Here is a 20959-nt window from a genome sequence, read left to right as displayed (position 1 = left end):
CATTAGGGGCGTGGCGCATACAGGGGGCGAATCAGAATTGGACTTAGGAGCTGATTCCAATTGGCAAAGAGTATAGAGACTTCGACTCCGCATTCTAACCCTGTATCGCATGCACCTGAGGATTATGAGAATCCCGGGCTCGGCTTAGATGCGGAGGAGGCGTCGCCCCTAATCGCCCCTAAGTCTAGCAACAGACTTACCATAGTCTTGTTGCTCTCAGTCTCCGCATAATCCAGAGCCGTACGACCCTTGTTATCCATCGCATCGATATTGGCCCCTGCATCAAGGAGTGTCCTCACCGTCGTCGGATTGGCAGCTAGAGCAGCACAGTGCACTGCTGTGAGGCCCCCAGGGTTCCTCATCTCAATATCGACCCATCCCCGCTCCAGTATCAGTGCGACTATCTTGTCGCAGCCCCAGAGTGCCGCGGTGAAGAAGATATGGCTGTGGGCTCCCATCGCACTCTGCGACCCAATGTCGGCGCCGAGCTCGACCAGCGCCGCAAACGCACCGGCTGAATCCCCTTCCAGTGCGCAGGCGAGGTACGTGCGCTTGTCGTTCCCGACGGCGTTGGGGTCCATCCCCCAGCGGACCAGTTCGCGCACGGTGGCCACCTTGTCCGACTCCATGGCGCAGTGCAGCGCGTCACCGTACCAGTTGCGCAAGTGTGGATTAGCCCCGTGTTCCAGCAGACCCCGGGTCGTCAGCACATGTCCTCCCGCGGCAGCGTGGATCACGGGCGTACCGCCCATTCGCGTCAACTCGTTGACATCGTATGCGCCGCTGTCGAGGAGCCGACTAACCGCCCGCTCGAGGCCGTGGCGCGACGCATGGTGGAGCGCTGAAAAGCTGCTGCATTCGTCTACATCCCAATAGTTGGGTACACGATCCATCGAATACTGTCGCACTTGGTTCGCCACGGCCATGGCGGCGGGGGAGGAGAAAAAAGCGAATAGTGCAGACCAAACTTCCGCATCGGTTTCGGTCCGCCGGGCGAATTGTCCCCAGTACCTGGCGGCCCAGGAGAGAAAAGGGTATACTTCCATCCTAGACTTAATTTCACTCTCAGTCGGCCAAGGCCCATCATGGAAGTTCTCAAACACAAGGTAACGAAGGCAAGTTACCGCAATCGTGGATTCGGCTCTTGGAAAGAGATCTTTCGAATGGTCTCTTAAATACTCCCTGATTGCGTAATGTGCAATCCGCACATAACCCTCCACGTCTACGGTCGCAAGACCTTGACAACATTCGAGAATGATCTTTGTAGCTGGGCGATACTTAACATTGACCGCATTTCGCACACTGTGGACAGCCAAAGCATCGCTCAATTCCAATGCTGTCAATGCCCCGGTTGTGTGGCAAAGCCACATAAGAGCACCCATTCCGAGTCGGCTGCGGCTCTGGGGGAGCCGTTGGATGCGAGAAATGGTATCCGCAAAGGCGTCGCTGAGACTGTAGGACAAGTCTGTTATTCTGTCCTCCATCTCGCCGATAGTAGGCTCCTTGAGAATGGTGCGAAGCTGTAGAACTGGAAGAAGAAACCTAATATGCATAGGGTACATTTGTCAGGACTTCTAATCTCGAAGCATGTGGACAGATACGGTGACATTGGGAAAAGTGACATACATTCCCTCTGCCCTCTGCGTCAGCTTCCAAACCAGTCTGTTCACAAAGCTTTGATCTGCGATGTCATATATTCCTCCTTGATCGAGCTCCTGGTAGAGGTACATCTTGAGATCTTCTTCGTGAGCCTCGATCCTGAGGTTCAGATGCTGCTGGAATAGATCTATGAGATCTTGGATATGAGGCCGACTTGTAACCAGCAATCGAATTTGGCTTCTTCGAACCACATTCTGAATGCTCTGAAGGAAGGTTCTTCGATGTTCCGATTCGTCGAGTCCATCAAACACTAGATATGCACACCTCACGGTCGAACCAAGGTCAGTGAGTAGTCGTTCGCATTCGTGGAGAGGAATTCGGCCCTGGTGGCCGCCCTTCTCATATAGCTCAGCCACGGGACTAGGGATTGCCGGTAACTGCTCGAGAAGCTGTCTAAGGATACAGCATAGAACTACCGACGTATTTTGGGTAGATTGGTCCTGGTGGTCAAAGTAGAAGTACGCAACGGGTGAAGTCTCGCTGGAGCTAGAGTTAAGAAGTTCATCGATAATGATCGAGCTGGAACATCAGTGGGGCTCCGAGAGCAGAGATGGATAGCCTTACGCAAGGTTTGTTTTGCCCGAGCCTTGAATGCCATGACAGACAAGAACATTTGACGGCGAGCTATCGTCTCGCCACTGAATAAATTCATCTCTTTCGAGAATCCAAGTCCCAGTATTTTGTGCCCTTGATGCTTGGATGAGCTGGTGCTTCTGATAGTACTTTGAAGTCGATATCCAGTTCAGAATGCTGCTTCTAGTCTCCCGCTCGATATTGACCTCGATCGCGCGCTTCTGGTCTTGGACAATGTCGAGGATTTGAAGCGTATCTACTTCAAGTGTCTGGACTGCCCTGAACTGCTCTAGCTGCTGTCCCATCAACTTCAATACGTCATCCGACGTCCGCGATAAAAGCCGGCAGCCATCGACCGACAAAGCAAACTGCATCCAGTTGGTGAAATTACGTAATTCCTGTATCGTCTTCTGGTACTCCTTCTCAGTGAAAGGCCACAAAAGGCGACTCCTCGTCCCCTTTGCTTCTTGGGCCAGGGTCTTGCCGAGCGATCGCAGCTTCGCTTCGCACGCAGCGGAGCAGGTCAAGAGAACCGAACTTTCGTGGAATCGCACAGCACTATGGTTGAACAAATCGTCCTTCAGGAGATCGTGCAGATTTGCCACGTTGGATTGCAGGGCTTCAAGCTCGATTACCAATGTCGTGATTGACTTCCTCGCGGATCTCACATTGTCTATGTACTCTTTTGATGTTGTGATCGCACTGGCAATTAGAGGCAGAATGCTCGCAAGGCCAAGGGACAGAGACAAAGGATCCATTACCAACGTTTTGTGTTGGTAACTTTCAAAAGTGGGTAGCTGATGGACAGGTAAAAGGCTCTGAGGCAGAAGCAAGTCAAAGGATGGGGGGGGGGGGGGGCTCGTGCGATAGGCAGTGCCCAATGCAGCACAGCCACACTGGTATCCAAATTACAGTGACGAGACACGAGTCATGTACAGTATTTAATGGAGTAAAATACTATAACATCCTGTAGATATGTGGCTATACAGGAATATGGATATCCCGGGGTTATTCTTACTGTAATATAGTGTGCACAAGTGGGTCTTGACATTGGGGTTCAAGAAACAATCGAAGAGTGTAAGTGGTGACACCAATTTCCGGAAGGACTGTAAAAATATAGTCATTATTGTAAACTTAACTCGGATCGAAGGTCTCGATTACGTTTGGCTTACCACGACGACTAGATTTCCCACCCCCTCATCAATATACTTTAGGTACATTCCTAGCGAGGCTACTAGCGAAACATTATAACATTTCCGCCATCTGGAACAAACCCAGAAAGGTCAGTCTGAAAGCATCCCTGGAGCCTCCATTTTTGGAAAGATATAAGGTCTCTGCACAGATATTAGCTAGCAAGTGCAAGATCTACTAGGAGAGGATCCAGACTGATTGATGGAGGGTAGTTGATGAATATATACCTATAAAACTACAATTCTTAAAAAGACACATTAAAACAAACTAGTCTAAGTCGGTCTCTTATACTAACCACCACTCCTGCCTTCATTCCCTTGACTATCTCAATAACAAGACCCGTGATAATTACAGTCTACACATGAGCTATCTAGATTTGGATTAAACCTCGTTTTCAGCAGTGTACCTGAATGCAGGATCCGACTAAGTCTGCTATTCTATCTAGATAGGTATTGCACACTATATCCGTTCTGGCACTCTATTATCTCTCACCTTTCTTTCACATCAATTGACTATCATGGTCGGCCAAAACCAATATCTGTTGTGCGTCTATTCGATATATGTCCAAGTCATACAGCAGGAAGCGATTGATCTGTCAACACCTGGATGCGTTATTTTTGGAATTCTTTTCTCGATGCTCCCTCGGGACCCTTCCAGGCAACTCACAACCCAACTAACGTACTTGGGGAGCCCAGCATATTACCCGATTGGGAAATACTGCCACGTGACTGCGGAGTAAGCGGGGCCTTCATCGTCACCGGTCTGCTTGACAGCTCATCCACCTCACTGATCATCATGAGTGGGTTCAAAAATGTCATGAAAGATGGCTGGCAGTCTAAGGGTAAGGATGGAAAGAAGGAAAGTTGGCGTGGGGACTTCAAGGGCATCAATCAAGTGGTAAGCTTCTCTTTGTTCATGGCTGGGCATCTGCAAGGCTCCGCCGCTAACAGAATGTGACAGGCGGGATGGATGGGCAAGGGCAAAGACTCAAGCTCCGAGGATTCTGAGCATGTATCCAAACCGCTGTCATCTCTGAAGGACCCGGCATCCTTTGGCCCACCACCCAAACACATCAATTACCATGGTCCCGGGGCCCTCCCGAACGAGCTTACACCAGACCGTCGTGGTCTAGGGGCTCCGTTATCCCAAACCCAGATCAACGAGCAGAATGCACTCAAACAACAGGCGTTGGAGGAAGAAGAGGAAGCAGCCCGGAAGCCTAAACCGCCGCCGGTCCCCTATCGAGTGAACACCTCTGGCCTCTCTACGAGCAATCTCCCACCGCCACCCGTCCGGCGCCTAGATTCACCAACTGGTTCCTCTGCTTCGCCTTCCGGCCCGGTGCCGGCAAGCATGAAGCCAAAACCAATGATCCCTCCTCGAGTCCCTCACCGGAACGACACTGCCGTATCATATTCCCCCTCCCCGCCGCCGGCATACACCGCAACGCCGCCCCCTGCATCGCAGGGATACATCAACCAAGAGGCTACATCGCGCCTCGCTGACGCTGGTCTCTCGGTCCCCGCCCTCGGGATCGGCGAGGTGAATGCTTCCTCGCCGGCACCGTCCGGCACCCGCGGTGCTGATGTCAACGAGCTGCAATCCCGATTCTCGCAGATGCGGACCAACCCGGGGTCTGCGTCTGCAGCACCCAACCCGCCATCTCCGGCCCCGCTGCCCAGTGCGAATCGGGAGGATGCTCTTCCTCCTGCTCGAACCTTCCGAGAGCGCCATGCAGATAAGATCGATATGGGCAAGGAGAAACTGGGCGGCATGACGTCGCGGTTCAATACCTTTGTCGAGGATCGCAAGTTCTCAGCCAATGCAAACAAGCGTATCCCTCGCCCACCCGGTCCCAACTCCCCCAGCACTAACACTAGGACCAATGCCGCTATTAATCCCCCAACTGAGTCGACGTCGAACAGCACACTGGAAGCTCAAGCCCAACGCAAGAAACCACCTCCCCCGCCCCCAAAGCGAGCGGAAATGCGCGGGGCTCCTGCGAATGCCTCGCCAGTATCATCAGCGTCGGCAACACCGCCGCCCATCCCACACGACACCAGACCTCGCTGAGCGGGACCTTGTACTTGTACCACGATTGTACCACTTTGTTCAACGACCGGCGCAAATTGGAGATATCAGGAACGTGGTGATTAATCCATGCCCCCCCCCCCTTGTTGTCCTACATAGCTATTTCGAAATGACATCATTGCATGAATTCACCTGCAGTTTTCCTGCGCCAAGGCCTCGGCCGCATGTGATGTGAAAGGTTCCGGTTGGGCGGATTTGTGTAATCTGATCGACTGCGTTCTCGAAGCGTTGGGGAGATCTACTGGCTGTGTAATGTGAGCTATTGGTCCCAACAATAGACGATCATCGGCTTGATAGTGTGCGCATGAAACCCCTCGTGTCTTTCCTGCGCATGTGGATGATGTTGTCCTGGCCGAAGTGCTGGCCTGAATCCTGCCTGATCTTGCCTGAATCAGGTCGTGACTGAGTCAGTAGAGGTCCGCCGTGCGTTGTTTCTGGAAAACACTCAAAAAGGGCAAACCGCAAAAAGCTGTGGGGCCGGGTGTAGCCCATTTTGTTGTGTTTGCAACATTGCACGGGCAATCTATCGCGTGTGCCGGTCGCGTGAGGGCCGTTTGTTCAACCTTGCATAAAAAAGCACGGAGTATATGGCGGATATAGACTGGAGATAATTCTTGAGACCAATTGACCAGTCATAACAGTGGGTAGTTGATTAAAATAAGAGACTACGCAATACCAACCATTCAATGACCACATTTTCCAAATCGACCCCAGTCCTGATTTTTTTGGGCGTGCCTTAACCTCGGCTCCCCCAATTCCCAACAAACGCAGGCTCCACCACTGCCAGTTGAGCTAGTTGGGCAAGGCGCGCCTGCTGATAAGTTCGATCAGACACGCTGGGGCGTTCTTTATCTGCCCAGTGGAGCCCTCTGTCCTTCGCTGCTACTGATTTGGCTGGCCAGCCTTTTTTTCCTCTGTTCTTTTTTCCCTCTGTGTCGCCAGCTTTCTCCGCATTCTTATTCTCATCCCCCCAAAAAACCCGCCGGTTGGTGCTTCTGTGGTCGTCTCTGGCCTTGGGAATCACCATGTATGACCTTAACGTGCCCACCCAGTTTGGCCCGGCCACCGTTCGTATTGCCCTGCCGCCGGCCTCGCTGCTCAGATTTCCTCCTGCCGAGCTTCCCGAGACCGTCCCAGCGCCGCACGTTGCGGAGGCCACATGGAAGCAGCCTTTCAACATCCCCGATGATCTCTATACAAAGGTGTTGGACGTGCGCGTCCCCATCACCATTGCCAGCGTCTATGCGATCACTGTTGTTCTCATCAACCGTATCAACAAGAGCCGTGGCTATAAACCATACGCTTTCAGCCACACGCCTCTGTTCAAGCTGTTTGTCGTGCTGCACAATGTCTTCCTAGCCGTCTACTCCGCATGGACCTTTGTCGGCATGTTTCAAGCCTTTGGTAACTCTTGGGCAGACCGTGACCAGCCTAACGGTCTGGTCGGTGTTGTGGACTCGCTTTGCAAAATCAATGGACCCCGCGGCTACGGCAATGCCGCTACCTATAGCCCTATCACCGACCAGTGGTCGATCCCCAACCCTGCGATTAAGCTGACGGATGGCCTACCCGATTCGTCCGACGTCGGCCGTCTCTGGAACGGCGGTCTCGCCTACTTTGGCTGGATCTTCTACCTCTCCAAGTTCTACGAGGTTGTTGACACTGCGATCATCCTCGCCAAGGGCAAGAAAAGCTCTACGCTGCAGACCTACCACCACGCTGGTGCAATGATGTGCATGTGGGCCGGTATTCGCTACATGGCCGCTCCCATTTGGATCTTTGCCCTGGTCAACTCCGCCATCCACGCGATGATGGTATGTTTCCTCTGGATATGCAACGCTTTGGCTTTATATCATTGACTCCGTTGCTTCTAGTACACCTATTATACCCTCACGGCTCTGCGCATTCGTGTTCCCAATGCGATCAAACGTAGCCTGACAACCATGCAAATCACCCAGTTCGTCCTCGGCACCAACCTGGCCGCCGCCTATCTCTTCGTTCACTATACCATCCCCTACCCTGTGGGCAGCACCGCCCTGCAGCACCTGTCCAAGACCGCCGCCGTTGCTACTGCGACCGCGGAGGCTGGTGTCGTCCCTTGGCTGAAGAAGCTGGCCCTCCGCGCCGCTGGTGCGGAAGGCATTGCGGAGAACGTTGGTGGGGCCGTCGCTGCTCCTGCCTCGGGATACACCCAACAGATGGTCACCTGCATGGACACCACCGGCCAGGCATTTGCCATCTGGCTCAACGTTTCCTATCTGCTTCCCCTGACCTACCTGTTCGTTCGCTTCTTCGTCCGCTCCTACCTGAATCGCAAGGACCCCCAGCAGCCGACCCACATGGAGGCTGCTGAGAAGGCCGGTATGGACGCCCTCAAGGGTCTGAGCCGCGAGATCCAGAAGGCTGCTATCGAGGGGGAGAACAGCGAGAACACCGATGAGGAGGGATTCAGAGCTCACGTACAGCAAATTGTCGAGCAGATCGTGACTCAGGACTCCCCCATCCGGACACGCTCGTCTGCAGCCAACAAGGCCAAGGCCGCCGCCGCGAGCCAGTCAGCCTCGGATGAAGGCTTCTCGCCCGTGCCCGCGAAGAAGGGTGCCAAGAAACAGAGCAAGAACGAGCGTGAGCGCGCATCGAATGGGCCAGAGGTGAAGGGGCAGAACCCTTTTGGCGTTCTCGATAACAATGCGTGATTTGACTGAGTGGACGTGTGACATCGATTTGCGGCATAGAATTTTTGGAGTCTTGGGGTTCAGCGCAATACCACTTGATTCGTGGCGGATATGGGCTGATAGGCTCTCTCCTGATTCGCCATCTCCCCCATCGCCTATACAAGTCCTCCGGTAGCTGGTAATTGGCCTCGCTCAGGCATCACCTCCGCCCGACGGAGAAGCTTTCTTCCGGACCGGACCAAGTGGCCGATGCGCCAATTGCTGTCATTGGCGAGAGCTCCCAGGGGAGCTTGTTTGGCTTGTTTACCAGGGTTCGGTTCTCCCTCGGGACGGGAAGAACCGTGACTGGCTCTATGATCATAGCTGTTTTCTGGTCTCCCGGCTTTGCTTTGCTAGACTACAGTACAGACACGGGATGTATATTATTGAGGAGAAAAAGTACCCTTTTTACATGAGACTCCTTCCCCATGAATTTCTCCATAATCTCCACATCTTCCAGCGATCTGAATGGAGGAAAATCTAACTTCCGTAATAGCCCGCGCGGAGGAGACTTAAAACCACGTCCGGGCTTCGCTTGGATCTCGCTCAGGAGCCCGTCGGCAGACTGACGGTGATTGCCGTGTATTTCACCCCCACAGTTTTCTCCGCACAAAACCCAGGCCGGCATGAGACCAATGCAGGATAAAACGGACCCTTTGTCCACAATGGCCGCTCGAATCGATCGCCCGGCACCCTGGTCCTCGGCAGCTGTCCGAGTCACTGCAAGATGGCGCGACCAACACGGCTTCTCTACGGGCTTTGGATGATCCTCTCCTTCCTGGGTGTCACTTGGGCTGCGGAGAACCAAACAGCCACCGAATGGCCCCTGCATGACGATGGTTTAAATGAAGTCGTCCAATGGGACCACTATAGCTTCCAGATAAATAGCCAACGCATTTTCATCTTCTCTGGCGAATTCCATTACTGGCGTATCCCCGTCCCTGGTCTATGGCGTGACATCCTCGAGAAGATTAAAGCCGCCGGCTTCACAGCCTTCGCCTTCTACTCGAGCTGGGCCTACCACGCCCCCAACAACCAGACGCTCGACTTCACGACTGGCGCGCATGATATCACACCCCTGTTTGAGCTCGCCAAAGAGCTAGGACTCTATATCATCGTGCGCCCTGGCCCGTATGTCAATGCCGAAGCGAATGCGGGCGGGTTCCCGCTGTGGCTGACCACTGGTGAATACGGCACCCTGCGGAACAACGACACGCGGTATACGAAAGCATGGACGCCGTATTTCACCAGGATGTCCCAAATCACCAGCAAGTACCAGGTCACCGATGGGGAGAATGCGATTGTCTACCAGATTGAAAATGAGTATGGGAACCAGTGGATTGGCTCTGCGTCGGAGCGGGTGCCGAATGAAACAGCCATTGCGTATATGGAGCTTCTTGAGGCGAACGCCCGCGCCAATGGGATTACCGTGCCTTTGACGTCCAACGATCCGAACATGAACTCCCATTCTTGGGGTAGTGATTGGTCCAACGAGGGCGGAAATGTTGACGTTGCCGGTGTAGACTCATACCCATCGGTAGGTTCCATCCTCTCGACAGATCGTTGTTTCGGAGCTAACATAAGGGCGCTATATAGTGCTGGACCTGCGACCTCAGCCAATGCACCTCGACAAATGGCGAATATGTCGCATTCTCGGTCATGGACTACTATGATTACTTCCAAGAGTCACAGCCCACCATGCCAGAATTCATGCCCGAGTTCCAGGGCGGTTCGTATAACCCCTGGGGTGGACCAGAGGGCGGATGCTCCGAGAACTCGGACCAAGACTTTGCAAATCTATTCTACAGATGGAACATCGGTCAACGGGTGACAGCCATGAGCCTGTACATGCTGTTTGGTGGAACGAACTGGGGTGCGATTGCGGCACCAGTCACCTCAAGTAGTTATGACTACTCGGCGCCTATCTCGGAGGATCGATCGATTGGGTCGAAATACTACGAGACGAAGCTGCTGGCCTTGTTCACTCGCTCTGCGAAAGATTTGACAATGACCAATTTGATCGGTAATGGCACACAGTACACTGATAATTCGCTCGTCCGGGCCTATGAGCTTCGGAATCCAGACACAAACGCTGGGTTCTACGCAACATTCCACACCAACACCTCTGTATCTACGAACGAAGCATTCCACCTCAAGGTCAACACTTCCGCTGGGGCCTTGACCGTTCCCAAGCACGGTGGTGTAGTCCGGCTTAACGGACATCAGTCCAAGATTCTCGTTACGGATTTCACCTTTGGATCAAAGACATTGCTGTATTCCACTGTCGAAGTTCTAAGCTATGCCGTGTTCGACCAGACTCCCACGCTGGTCCTTTGGGTACCGACTGGCGAATCAGGCGAGTTTAATGTGAAGGGAGCAAAGAAGGGATCGATTGAGCGGTGCCAGCGATGTTCGGACGTGACATTCATCAAGGAACATGGCGGATTAACTGCTACCTTTACACAGTCCTCAGGCATGAGTGTGCTGGATATTGATGACTTCCGCGTCATCCTTCTCGATAGAACAGCTGCGTATACGTTCTGGGCTCCTGCACTTACGAATGATCCGCTTGTACCGGAGACTGAAAGTGGTATGTTTCAGATCGAAAGTGACTCTGTGAGGTACTAATTATCTGGCAGTGCTTGTTCAGGGACCCTATCTCGTCCGCGGAGCTAGTCTGTCGGGCTCGAAACTTGCCGTGACGGGTGATATTGTCAATGCCACGACCCTGGAAGTCTTTGCTCCCAAGGCTGTCAAGTCTATCACCTGGAATGGAAAGCCCCTCCGAACACAGCGTACGAAGTACGGCAGTCTCAAGGGGTCCATTTCGGCGCCGCAGACTGTTACTCTGCCTTCCTTCGGGTCCTGGAAGTCAAAAGACAGTCTACCGGAGCGTTTGGCGACATACGATGACTCTGGAGCTGCATGGGTTGGTGAGTGCGACTGCTCAAATGAAGACACTATTCTATCCAACACCAAGGTTAATCAATGATACCAGATGCGAACCATATGACCACGTTGAACCCCCGAACTCCCACGACCTTGCCCGTCATGTATGCAGACGAATACGGTAAGCAGACTCCTTTTGCAGGATTGATGTTCCTGATCTAAACAGCCATTCAGGATTCCACAATGGGGTCCGCCTTTGGCGGGGATACTTCAATGGCTCTGCAACTGGAGCCTACCTCAACGTGCAGGGAGGATATGCCTTGTAGGTGCCCTCAAGCTGATCTCAATTGTCCCTCCCACTCATGTCTGATATAGCGGCTGGTCTGCCTGGCTTAATGGCCAATTCATAGGCTCCTACCTCGGCGATGCCTTGGACGAGCAAGGCAACCTGACACTCTCCTTCTCAAACACCACTCTCAACACCAGCAAGCCGAACGTCCTCTTAGTCGTCCACGACGACACGGGTCACGACGAAAAAACGGGTGCTCTCAACCCCCGCGGCATTCTCGACGCCCGGCTGCTCGGCTCCTCGTCTGGCTTCTCGCACTGGCGTCTAGCAGGCACAGCAGGCAGCGATTCTAACCTCGACCCCGTGCGCGGGGTATTCAACGAAGACGGTCTCTACGGCGAGCGTGTTGGATGGCACCTCCCTGGCTACGACGACTTGGCCTGGTCCAGCAGCTCGACTTTAAGCGTCCAAGGAGCAACAGTCCGCTTCTTCCGCACCACCATCGCCCTCGACCTCCCCTCCAACACGGATATCTCCATCTCTTTTGTTCTCTCTACGCCCTCCAGTAGCTCACTCGCTTATCGTGCCCAACTCTTCGTGAACGGGTACCAGTACGGTCGGTACAACCCGTACATTGGAAATCAAGTTGTATATCCCGTTCCGGCAGGTATACTGAACTATAGTGGGGAGAATACGGTGGCTTTTGCTGTCTGGGCTCAGACAGAGGACGGGGCAAGTCTAGAAGTTGACTGGCGAGTTAACTATGCTGCTGATAGTTCATTGGATACCGTGGATATTAGCAAGGACGCAGAAGAATTGAGGACTCGGTGGACAGAGGAGCGGAAGAAGTTCGCGTGATGGGTCGGCTAGATGAGATTCGGTCCGGTCTGAGGGGGTTTTCGCGGATCGATTCTTGTTGAAGTGCAAGAAAAAGCGGCTCATATACTTTGGTCCAGTCTTCATCTAAATTTACTCCCCTGTGGTGGTGCCAATGCACATAACAAAGGTCCTTTGCTTGCTGTTATGTCATCTTCTTCTCTAGACCTAGTCCAACCAGTCGAGGTAAAATCACTCATACAAGTAAGGGCTACAGCAATTCATTGTAAAACACAAATACAGTCCTGATCGGGGGCCAACACTCAGCGGGGTTCTCTTAAGTCGAAGAAATATACCCATGCAAGCATGATCGATCCGCACCAACGCTAAAGGCGGTCCATCATGCTTAAACCAAGAACCGGAAACCACGACTGCTGGCCTGGCCCGGAACAGAGCCCTCAACGGCCTCACCACGGTCGAGCTTCTGGTTCAGACGGACAAGGAGGAAGCGCAACGCAGTAGCAGACAGGATGGCGACAAAGGCTGTAGCGCAGTCCACGGACATGGCAGGAACTTCACAATCTTTAGCTTTACTCACACAAACCCATAATATTGCGTTGGGGTTGAACTCACTGAATCGCGGCGCATCACTGTCGGGGTACATGTAACTGGCGTAAATACTGCTAGCATTACTAACGCAGTTGATACCGGCGAGAGCCGCAGCACGCTTGGACGCCGGACGGGGCAAGGTGTTCGAGATCCAGCCCAAAGCCACGACGTAACCAGAGTAGAACGATGGCACCATGAGCATCATGGAAACGTAGCGAGGCGCGGTACCAGTGGTTGCAGCGGCAAGGATGAACGCTGCAACGGAGACGTATAATGGCAGAGTGACGTGGAAGTAACGTTCGCCGGTACGATCGGCATGCCAGGCATTAGCAAAGGCGCAGATAACGGCGAGACAGTAGGGAGGAGCGGTAAGGAGGAGAGTCTCAATGTTGCCGTACTTCAAGGTTTTGACGACAGTAGGGAAAAAGTTTGTCACCGAGGCGGAGGATACGATGCACAGGATCATGAGCATCTACATAAAAAAAGAGAAGCAAAAACAGCGGTCAGTTGGGGACTACGATAGAAGTTAGGGGTTGGGGGGGGGCACATACCAGAAGGTAGGTCTTGGGATCAGTAAAGGCAAGCTTGGCACCATGCAGGAATGACTGGTGCTCACTGTCGACCCAGTCGTCCTCACCAATATCTTCTTCGAGACGCCAGGTCGCCAGGGCCTTCTCCTCTTCGGTGAGCCAGCTGGTGGTACGAGGGAAGTTAGGCAGGATGAAGATGGCAATCACGGCAACGACAATGGTGATCGCGCCTTCGATGATGAACAGCCAACGCCTGAAGAAAGGTTAAAACGAGCGTCTTGAGACAAGCAGTAAGGGCCTACTTACCAGGCACGGAGACCCATCTTGTAGTCCATGCCGCTAGTAATCCCCGCCGCAATGAGACCAGAAAAAGCACCGGAAAGGAGAGAACCGGAGTACAAGGCTGCTGTGCGGAAACCAAGTTCCTTGCGGGTGTACCAGGCACTTAGGAAATAGAGGCAGCCGGGCTGGAATCACATCAGGCCCAAAGCCCCAGCTCAGAAGACAGGGAGGAAGACGTACGAAGTAAGCAGCCTCAATGAAACCGAGGAAGAATCGAGTCACCACGAGACCCGCAAAGTTCTGTGCAGCTGCAGTGGCAGTCGAGATGATACCCCACAGAATCATGGCGGTTGGCAGGTAGATCGCCGGCTTGCCGAACTTATTGAGGAGCAGATTGGAGGGAACTAGACCATTCATCAGCTTCGGCGGAAAGTATGCTGATGCGCGGGTGCGTGAAGTACTGACTCTGCATCAAGAGGTAACCCACAAACAGAATGCTCACGCAGGTCTGGTGCCCCAATCAATATACTCTCGCCCATCAAGATGCTATCGAGCCGTACATACCAAGTACTGGTTGCCGACGAGACCAAGATCCTTCTCTAGACCTGCCAAACGAGCCGCGGCCTGGAATCAAGTTAGTTTCGGGGATGGAATGCAGGCGGTCCACGGAGTCTGACAATATTGTTTCGGTCCAAGTAGTTGAGAATGTACATGACGATGATCATGGGCAGCAGGCGGATGTCGATCTTGCGAACGAGGGCCTTTTCGGCCTTCTCACGCTCCTCAGGCGACAGGCCGGCGACATAGGCCGGTGCCTCTTTCCTCGCATTGGGCTTGTCGGCATTGGCAATGACTTCGACATTGTCCACATACGACTTGTCGATATCGGCCACCTCCAGATCTGGCGAAGCGTGAGGGGACATTTTGAAGATTACTCAAATCCTCCGTGGGAGAGAGGGAGGGGATCGATCCTAAGAAGCAGTCCAGCTTGCACAGGTGCTCAAATGAGAAAGATCAGAGAATATCCCAGCACGCGGGGCGAGAAGAAAGTGGAAGCTAACAGGGAGCGCAGGGAAGGAAATACGAATCCCCCTAAAAACTACTAAAAGAATCGGGCCAGTCGGGGACAAGAGAGCCAGGATCCGGGATGACAGTAGCTTCTTGTGGGAAGCCGGGGAACGGTGGCGTGTGCGGAGTAGAAGAATGCCGCGACAAGATAAACAGAGATCGAACCCAACGGGGTCGATGGAGTCGGCATGGCCGCGACTGTAACCCAACCCAAATGCGGTCGTCCGGCATGGGCCAACCCCACGGGGAGACGGGGCTCGGCCAATGACCCCAAAACGGGCCCGGCGTGGGGGAAGGCGGGGGGTTCCGGGGAAGCCAAATACGGGGATCCATCCCGACGTTCTCGGCGCTGGGCCGCCAGGCCTTGGTTGCACGGGAGAATCGGATTTTCTCCGAGGCGTGGGGGTCGCATACGCTCAACGCTGTGGCAGAGACGAGCCTTGGAGCCTTCTCGAGCCGGAATGTGCTGGCGCCAACCCCCGTCAAGATCGCGGCAAGGGGTTGCGGCCGGGAAGAGTCTCGGCATCTAGCGGACACGTGCTGGGCCTGGGTCTTGGCCGAGATTGTCTCAACGTGATCGTGCGAGACGTTACCTGCCCCCGGTCGCCCGCATGGAGGCATTGTCCGTACCGCACGGCCGCACAAGCCAATATCTGGCAGCGCACTGATCACACAGCCCAGGGGGCGGGAGTTACTGGTGCATGCAGGCACCGTAGAAGGCGATGGCGGATGTAGGGATTCGGTCTTGCGCTCTGAATGAAAACAGTGGATCATCTTGTAGATGATCCACGACAGGCAACAACCACTGATCAGGAAACGAACCAATCCATTATCACCGTCGACGCATGTAAAAAGCCAATCCCTAAACTAAAGAAGACGCAGAAAGAGAACAGAACTCATTATGCTCAACGCATCTTCCACCCAAGCACAATTACTACTTTGCTTGCAAGCAACAAGGGTTCACGGTGCAAGCGACCAAAGAGAAAGGAGATCAACGGCGCAGGGAGTCAAAAAGCAGAGAATAAGAGTCAATGCAGCAGAGGCTCGAATTGCATTCCGACGAGCTGATGAGATGTTAAGAGAAAAGGTTAAGTTAGAAAAGAGGTCCCGACATGACCATGGCAGAGTGATGTGCTAGAAAACAAAAAGAAAGGCGCGGAAGAGCCAGACAATGAAAAATGGAAAACAAGCCCAGGTTGCCCACGCTCCCAATATTTGATGACAATGACAATGGTTCAGTTCAAATGCATGCGGAAAAGACAGAAGGCAGGAGGAGTGTAAAGAGAGGGGCCGTGGGGGAAAAAAGTCGGTTGACAAGAGACTAGACCGCTGCGCCTGATAAGTAGTAGATGGCATGGGGGAGGCAACATTCATTAGATCAACGGAACAACGCCCGAGGCAGAGGACACACGACCAAGCGTCGGCGGCGACAGAACCAAGTGGAAATTTTAGAGACAAGCCGCTCCATTTTGTTCAACGCACGAACCCTCCACGGATGGGAGGGCCATAGAAGGGGAAAGGAAAGACCGCAACGAGAGTGGACACAGTATGGAGAGCTGTCGAGACTCGAAGAGAGATAAAGCCGGGAAACGGACAGATCCAGGGTTTTTCGAGGTCGCAATGGACGCGAGAATAAGAAGGGACAAAAAGAAATTCAAAACACCCCCCACCCCCCAATCGCCGAAGTGGATGCAGATCTATGGACAAGGATACATGGTTTGCGGTGCAACCCATGAAGCCAATCCCCACCAGTGAAATCAAATGAAGTGTGTGTAAATCTTGGAGTTCTCGTGAACCTCCATCTCCTGTCGTCATGGTTAGTATGCACAGATAAATCAGACGTGCGCACATGCAGTTAGGGTGGATGCTTACCATCTTGAAGTTGTTGATCTCCTCCCGGATCTGCTGAGCGAGCAACGGCGTCAAACGGTTGCAAGTCGCAATCTCTCCGCGACGGTCATATTCGCCACTCGGCCACGTCTCGTGGAATTGAATGCGAGGGCTGAACACGATGTTCCGCCCGCCGGGCTGGGGAGTGATGGGGGCGCTCTTGGCGTCACCGCCCGCATACCGTCCACCTTCCGACATGAAGTAGTCTTCGCCTGCGATCTTGACCTGGTCGCCCGAGCGGGTAGCTCGGATCGACTCATCGGGAGTGGTTGGAGCACTGGAGTGCGGCGAGTCACTGCCGTTCTGTGCGCGCGCTGGGGCCGAGACTCCAAGATCGGAGTGAGTCTTCTTGAGAATACCCCGGTGGAGAGTCGCCAGGACCTCCGCACGTTCTCGGTCACCCCCCACGATGCTCTTGCGGCTGTCGCCGGTGTTATCGGAGAGGCTTCGCTGTTGAACAGGACGTTCATGGAGGGAGCCAGATCGCCGAGGTTCCGAGCCACTCTCCGCCTTGGGAAATACCGTGCCACCACGGGGCATGTCCTGTACATCGGGGTTCACCGTTACGCTCTCCACCTCCGCACGCTCTCCTTCCACGTTGACCACTGAGATCTTGGGGGCAGCCATGGGCTGCTCTGGCACCCCTCCCTCAATCGAGTTGATGCTAGCAACCGACTTAGGACGAAACAGGCCGACAAGAGATCGGCCGCCTCGCTTCATACCCTTGCCCATCTTGCGAAGCATCATCGAGGCCGAAGAAGCGGTCGAGGAGACGGAGAGGGCATCGGTCGAGCCACGGAATAAATTGCCTTGGTGGGAATAAATGCTCTCACCGAGCCCACTGGCTTCTTGCTGCTCGGCAATGGCGGCTTGTTCTTCTCCAAGCTCCTCCCGGAGGGCCTCCCGGCGAGCCTGCTCGGCAGCTGCAGCCTCGCGCTTGTTAGCAGCGTTCTGTGCGGAGGATGCCTTCAGCAACTCGGAGGCGCTGCCGAAAGAGAACGCACGTCGCAGGCGTGATTTTCCAGGGCGCTTGGACTCGTTCTTCAGCTCCGCCAGGCGCCTGGCAGCCGGTGAGTCCACTGGGGGCGACGAAGCCGTAGTGGTCTGGCTTTCTGTCGGTCCGGTCGTCGGGGAATCGGGCGAGGTTGAAGGCTGAGACAAAGGCGAGGATTTGCTCGCTCGCTTCTCTTCGGGCTTGCTGGTCTTGCTGGTCACCGGGCTCGATTCTGGGGCAGCCCCTTCTCGTACCTATCGGTAAGTCCGATGTTAGTCTCGATCATTCCGGAAAGCTCAAATTCGAAGGTAGTCTTACCGAAGAAGTGGACGAGTGTGCGGAGTGGACGCTCACCGAGCTATCCCGGTGCGAGTGTGCCGATCGCGGCCGTTCCTTGGTATCGAACGCGATAAAGTCGTACGAGCCATACTGGGAAGAAGACGATAGTGGCATTTGAAGCTCCATATTAGGGTATGTGGAGGGATCCATATTCCCCAGACTGCGGCGGCGGTACCGCTTGGCAAGTTCTGGCTGTGGCCTCTCCAGGTGAGAGGAGTCATCTACACTGGAGACACGGTTGTGGCCATTCGACCGCAAAATGATTCGGGGACCGGCGGCCGTCTGGTCCTCCGCCGCAGGGGGAGTGGATGCCGGAGCGGGTGACTGCGGCCGAGCACCCTCCGTCCGCTGTTGATTCGCACGACGGTACCGATTGGGAGAAGGCTTGGCGGAGCCGGCCGGAGAGGAGATGTTCATGACGTTGGGAGGGGGGAGGTTGGCGGTCGACAAAGGACGGAGCGGTTGCTCCGTCCTCAATTGCCGGGAGGGGAGTGCACTGTCGTCCTTGGAAATATGGGATCGGAAAGAAGAGGTGGATGAGGAGGAATTGGATACAGAACCAGCTGCAGGATGGACGACGCGCGAGTGGCCCGTGTAGGACGGATTCAAGGAACCCTGGTGGGTGACAGGGGCGGAGAAGGTGCGGTGCTCCGGTCGAAGATGGGGCGACCACGACTGGCGATGTTGGCTTGTCGGAGAGGGAGCAGAGGGACCCAAATTAGGAGTGTAGGCATAGGGAGCCACAACCGGGTGGCCTGCTCGATAGCTCCCCGAATTGCCGGCATTGAAGGAGCTCCACGACATGTTCTGGTAGCGGGAGACAGGGGACTGGGTGGAAGGGGAGGCAAAGGTGCCCGAGGAGGAGGAAGGACGCGTCTGGAGCACCGGTACCGTGCCACTCTGTTGGGGGATCGTTTGAACCAGCGCGGCCATATTGTTGCTCTCCGCCAGAGTGCACAGGACAGATTGCCGAAGGTCCGGGTCGGTCAGGATCTCGACAAGGCAACTCGCGGTTGGATTGGAGACGACGGTACGGGACCACGAGTGTTCGTTGTCAGGACAGATGAGGTCGAGGAGCGAAACGGAGTGCTAGTGAGCCCGGGGAGGAACAGTCAGCCTTGAGTTCCCCGATCCGAGCGATCTTTTGTCTCGTCGTCACCGCGGTATGGCGGGAGAGCCGGGTCGATAGATCAGGGAGGGAAGAGGGGGCCGGATGGCAGGTGAATGGATTGTTGTAATTTTTTGGGGGTTGCTTGACAGTTGGGGAGGTGGGAGGGATTGAACAGGCAACGCGTCAGCCAGGGGTAGGGGGGACCATACCTGATCTAAGTCGCGTGAACATAAACTATAGTGGTACAACGATTAAGAGAAAGTGACGAAGGACGCTGGATGCCGACAAGAATGCAGAAGAACTCGAAACCAGGCGAGTGGAAGAAACGAAAGGTGGTCGGATGGGGAGAGAGGTGTCTAACGGGAGACGGGGGATAGGGCCGGGAGGAGACGCATGTACAAGAAAAAAGGAAAAAAGAAAAGCCCCGAAGAATAAGAAGGACCAGATCCAGATGGAATGGCACAGCCGACAAGTGCCGTTCGCAGGACTGGGGGAGGGGGGAGCGGATTGAATGAATGGGGAGGGGGGAAGGGGAAGAAAAGAAGGGAAGGGAAGAAGGGGGGCGGCACGTTTGGCGGTTAGGCGGTTTGGCGGTTTGGCGGTTTGGTGAACTCCCCCGTTGTTGGCAGTAATCGGAGGGGTTTTACTGTTCGATCGCCTACTGATTAAGGGGGAGATTGCACGTCTAAACCCCCAGAAATTACAAAAGAACTAGGGAAAAGCAAAAGGTAGAAAGTATAATACTCCCCCAGTAGACAGGACTGTACTCTGTCCCAGGGAAGTTGTGACCGTGGGGGTATGGGACGAATACTAATCAGCCGGAATCCCCTCGGGAACGGATTTGGCGGATGTTCCTGACGATGACAGGTTATGGATCACTATGGAGTCCCAGTATCCAGTATAGAGTACTCCGCAGAGGAGGATTCGGTCGCTGACTGCCCGGGCGCGCATCTCCACCCCTGAGAATCATGGAGACTGCTGGAGGGCGCACCCACCCACCAATCAGCATGGCGGAACCCCCTAGCTCCTCTGTTGCTCCTCGGGCTGATAATTCGAGGTGGCTCGCGCTGAACTGTCACGACCCAAAGTCCCGGAAAGGTCGGGACAACAGGGATGTGCGGTGCTGGAAGTATGCACGACACAGTACCTGAGAGGTTAATGGATGGGAAGGGCCTCTCGAATGTATTTTTTTCCTACGGTCAGTTTGCTCCGTCACCATCCGGCCCTGGTCTTGACCCTCAGCTCGCTCTCGCTCCGGCTTAAGCGTCCTGCGGGCGACGGGGCACTAAGGCGAAGTGCAACGCTATCCCCTCGTCTTCTCCACGGCTACAGCGAATCCACAGGCGTTCGGCGAAACAGAGGGCGGCTCCGTGCACCGCACGTGCTTTGGGGATCGACCTCAGAGTCCTGAGTCGGACGAGTCGCGACTCGGTGCACGATGAGTGGATGTGCGGATCGTCCGTCTCTACGATTCATATAGAGTCGTTGTTGGGGGGTTTTTGGTTCTTTATTCTCATAGCACCACCACCTTCCTCTCCGTCTTTCTTTCTTCCTTTCGAGGAAAAACATTCTCCACACCGAGACGTCCGGGACATTCCAGCGTGCGGAGTGTCTTGTTCCATGGATGGCCGTGGATAGCTGTGCTCCTCGGGCTAATCGATCCAAGTTGACCCAATCGATCCAATCGATCCATTCGACCCCATCGATGCATATCTCCGGACCGTTACCTTTGCAGGCTGCAACCCGCCCGGTGAAACTGCAGCGGACGGGCTGGCCGGCAATGGGGGGACGCCGTGTCGCGCCGGGACAGGCCACAGCACGATCGACGGGGAATATTCCACCGCGTAGACGTGAAGGAAGATGGGACTTCGGATGAGGCTGAAGGGTCCCATCGCTCCGTCGTGCCGGGCGCTG

At 54.5% G+C, this 20959-nt stretch overlaps 7 protein-coding genes across 7 annotated transcripts; 3 read left to right on the top strand and 4 right to left on the bottom strand.

Annotated features, from left to right (window-relative positions):
• Positions 1–122: 122 nt before the first annotated feature.
• On the bottom strand, positions 123–2990 carry N7482_006287 (ankyrin repeat domain-containing protein; the record flags this gene model as incomplete). The annotated part of the gene is made up of 3 exons (XM_056688412.1): positions 123–1542; positions 1627–2178; positions 2224–2990. The coding sequence occupies 3 exons, from the start codon at positions 2988–2990 to the stop codon at positions 123–125; spliced, it is 2739 nt and encodes a 912-aa protein (XP_056543967.1).
• Positions 2991–4218: 1228 nt separating this feature from the next.
• N7482_006286 (uncharacterized protein) lies at positions 4219–5496 on the top strand (the record flags this gene model as incomplete). The annotated part of the gene is made up of 2 exons (XM_056688411.1): positions 4219–4320; positions 4384–5496. 2 exons carry the CDS (start codon positions 4219–4221, stop codon positions 5494–5496), a joined length of 1215 nt encoding a protein of 404 aa, XP_056543966.1.
• A 1043-nt stretch (positions 5497–6539) lies between these two features.
• Positions 6540–8210, top strand: N7482_006285 (elongation of very long chain fatty acids protein; the record flags this gene model as incomplete). The annotated part of the gene is made up of 2 exons (XM_056688410.1): positions 6540–7328; positions 7389–8210. 2 exons carry the CDS (start codon positions 6540–6542, stop codon positions 8208–8210), a joined length of 1611 nt encoding a protein of 536 aa, XP_056543965.1.
• A 745-nt stretch (positions 8211–8955) lies between these two features.
• Positions 8956–12264, top strand: N7482_006284 (glycoside hydrolase family 35 protein; the record flags this gene model as incomplete). Its single annotated transcript, XM_056688409.1, has 6 exons — positions 8956–9765; positions 9825–10818; positions 10868–11161; positions 11227–11298; positions 11352–11439; positions 11493–12264. The coding sequence occupies 6 exons, from the start codon at positions 8956–8958 to the stop codon at positions 12262–12264; spliced, it is 3030 nt and encodes a 1009-aa protein (XP_056543964.1).
• Positions 12265–12628: 364 nt separating this feature from the next.
• On the bottom strand, positions 12629–14566 carry N7482_006283 (putative MFS transporter; the record flags this gene model as incomplete). Its single annotated transcript, XM_056688408.1, has 8 exons — positions 12629–12795; positions 12856–13303; positions 13383–13614; positions 13668–13828; positions 13884–14047; positions 14109–14151; positions 14208–14267; positions 14321–14566. The coding sequence occupies 8 exons, from the start codon at positions 14564–14566 to the stop codon at positions 12629–12631; spliced, it is 1521 nt and encodes a 506-aa protein (XP_056543963.1).
• Positions 14567–14735: 169 nt separating this feature from the next.
• N7482_006282 (uncharacterized protein) lies at positions 14736–15485 on the bottom strand (the record flags this gene model as incomplete). The annotated part of the gene is made up of 1 exon (XM_056688407.1): positions 14736–15485. The coding sequence occupies one exon, from the start codon at positions 15483–15485 to the stop codon at positions 14736–14738; it is 750 nt and encodes a 249-aa protein (XP_056543962.1).
• Positions 15486–16468: 983 nt separating this feature from the next.
• On the bottom strand, positions 16469–18867 carry N7482_006281 (uncharacterized protein; the record flags this gene model as incomplete). The annotated part of the gene is made up of 3 exons (XM_056688406.1): positions 16469–16516; positions 16584–17849; positions 17914–18867. 3 exons carry the CDS (start codon positions 18865–18867, stop codon positions 16469–16471), a joined length of 2268 nt encoding a protein of 755 aa, XP_056543961.1.
• Between the last annotated feature and the right edge of the window lie 2092 nt (positions 18868–20959).

This window comes from Penicillium canariense, assembly GCF_028826845.1.
Source record: "Penicillium canariense strain IBT 26290 chromosome Unknown utg000003l_segment0_segment0, whole genome shotgun sequence".
Taxonomy (NCBI): domain Eukaryota; kingdom Fungi; phylum Ascomycota; class Eurotiomycetes; order Eurotiales; family Aspergillaceae; genus Penicillium; species Penicillium canariense.
The sequence above is the reverse complement of the archived record's forward strand: the minus strand, read 5'-3'. Positions and strand labels throughout refer to the sequence as shown.